This window comes from Phaethon lepturus, unplaced genomic scaffold (genome assembly GCF_000687285.1).
Source record: "Phaethon lepturus isolate BGI_N335 unplaced genomic scaffold, ASM68728v1 scaffold21912, whole genome shotgun sequence".
NCBI classification, from domain to species: Eukaryota; Metazoa; Chordata; class Aves; order Phaethontiformes; family Phaethontidae; genus Phaethon; species Phaethon lepturus.
Window position 1 is genome coordinate 15,978 of NW_010525841.1, and position 2,364 is coordinate 18,341.

At 36.6% G+C, this 2,364-nt stretch overlaps 1 protein-coding gene across 1 annotated transcript in view; it reads right to left on the reverse strand.

Moving 5' to 3' along the window:
* The window catches only part of PLCG2 (phospholipase C, gamma 2 (phosphatidylinositol-specific)), a 59,647-nt gene that overhangs the window by 5,986 nt on the left and 51,297 nt on the right, over nucleotides 1-2,364 (reverse strand). The window contains 2 exon segments of the mRNA XM_010282890.1: nucleotides 1,087-1,201; nucleotides 2,210-2,355. Of these exon segments, the coding sequence (XP_010281192.1) occupies nucleotides 1,087-1,201; nucleotides 2,210-2,355 (261 nt within the window).

Here is a 2,364-nt window from a genome sequence, read left to right on the forward strand (position 1 = left end):
GAGGAAACTTGGCAGGGGTGGAAATCCATGAATAAAAGCTATTATTTGTATTTAAACTTATAAAACCTCCTTAGACATGTATTTATATAAAAAAAAAAAGCTAATTCATTGCTCATATTCATGAGCCTTCCGTATCAGTAAAAGCATGAAAAGCACTGGGAAGACTAATGTACAATGGCCCAACTCTTATAGTCATTTATGGAACACCAAATAATTTGGTATGTGTGACACAGCCAGGAAGTTTGCTCTCTAAAGTCTTGGTCACTTCCCACAAAAAGTTAAAATCATAATCCTCTTCTCTGAGGTATTGAAGAGTCACAATGCACATTCTGCTCCTGACTCTGTGTTTATCTTCCACTGGTATCAGTGGTTTGGATCATTAAAACCAGTCTCTTGTCTACGAGAGGAACGCTGCTGCATCCAGAAATATTAAGTGGTGAAATATTAAGCGGCTGAGATATTGCCCCACTTCAGTGCACTCAAATGAAGCTCTTGTACACACAAACATACATGTAGACAAACAAACACGCATCCCTTATCCAGAACTCACCAGGAGTGAGCTTTGATCCAACTTCTATTGCGTTGCAAGTTATACTACTTTACAGCCACATAAACCCAAGCTGTCTCCCAGGGCATGCCAGTCTTCGAACCCAAGTTTAAATAAATGCAGTCTGGATCCCACAATAGTAACTCCCCATTTGGACCAGACTTTTTGGAACTGACTAGCACTGTTGGAGGCACTTTCAAGACAGCAATTTTTAAAAACATGCTAATACACAAACTTACGCATAGGCAAAAACATAACTGAAATGCAACTTTTTTTTTTCCCCAAACTGCAACAGTACTTTTTTTTATTTTCTAAATTTGATATACACTGAAGTTTCTTAAATTAACTGTCCCTGAAGCAAGCAAAAAGAATAATATTGATGACTTATCAGTCCAGAGCAACAGTTAACTTATTCCTCCCTCTACGGCTTGCTGGCCGATTACAAACTACATAAATCCGTGGTCATCCTCTACTCATTTACTTAAGCACACCAGAAGTATAACCATATCCCCACAACACAGAAAACCACAGATACTCACTCACAACTGTTGTCTTGAATTTGTTGTTATCATATTCAGCCCCACAAATTTCTACCTCTACAAAGGGACAAGCGATGCTTCTACCAGGTTTAGGGAGATGACGAGCACCTAAAACCTGCCAAAGCAACTGTAAATTATAACCATCTCCAAGGGAAACTTGGAACCATTATTTCTTTACAGAAGGTAGCCTACAGGACTAGAAGGGGCAGGGGGTGGAATTCCAGAAAACATGCAAAAATACATACTCCCTCTCTTGAATATGTTTACATGTATTAAACCTTTTTTCTATGGCACCAATAATGATATCTTCCATTGTTTGGGTAACCCAATGATTTTTATTGTAAGATACTGTTGCTGACATTCATTACACACTGTATACAGTTGCAGATGAGGCCTGTAACATGTTTTGTTATCTTTCCTCAACCTATCTATTTTAAGACATTCCTGCTTTACCTTCACAGCCCCTGTTTACCTCTTCTCTAAACTGTAGTGAAAAGCAGTTAATGTGTTTCTTCCTTCTCAGAAAACATATTTTGAAAGGACATCTTTTACTGTATAGCAATTAAGAACAGAAACAAGTTCAATTCCTGTTTGGCATCAGAAAACAACACAGCATAATTTTCAAATGATAAACCCGTGTCTCCATGAAAAATGAGAATGACATACTGATTAAGTCACCATGTACTAAATATGGTGAAGGGAGGGATCAGCTTATTATTTTTTCCTCCTTAGTTTCTATATTTCATTATAAATATCTTTCTTCCACACTGGAAATCTCTGAACTAGTTAGTCTGCTGCTAACCAATCTCCAATAGGACTATTGTATTGAGCAGTCATTAGATTGGAAATGCAAGTTAGCTCATTTGGAATTTTTATTAGCAATTGTATAAAATTATCCCAGGATTGTTTTTTCAGTCCTATAGCATGTGTTTCATTAGCATGACAAAGATATATATTTCTTTTCAACATCCAGTGGAATTAGTTTTATTCTCAAACACACTGACATTTAAAACCAGTATTTTCTGACAACCTGTCAGATCTTGCTCTGAAACATAATAGCTTTACTTTTACTTTTATAGATATTTATGATTTGTAAAAAACGTAATTTACAAAAGAGATTTACCCTCACTGTCATAATCATCTGCAATTTCCTCTTCGAGTCATTTGGCATTGGGTCATATTCTTCATTTCGCATGCTTTCTGGCTGCAGAACATAGCCAGTGCGTCCATTAAGTGAAAACAAGGCATGGTTCAATTGCATGTATTTATCTAGGGAAA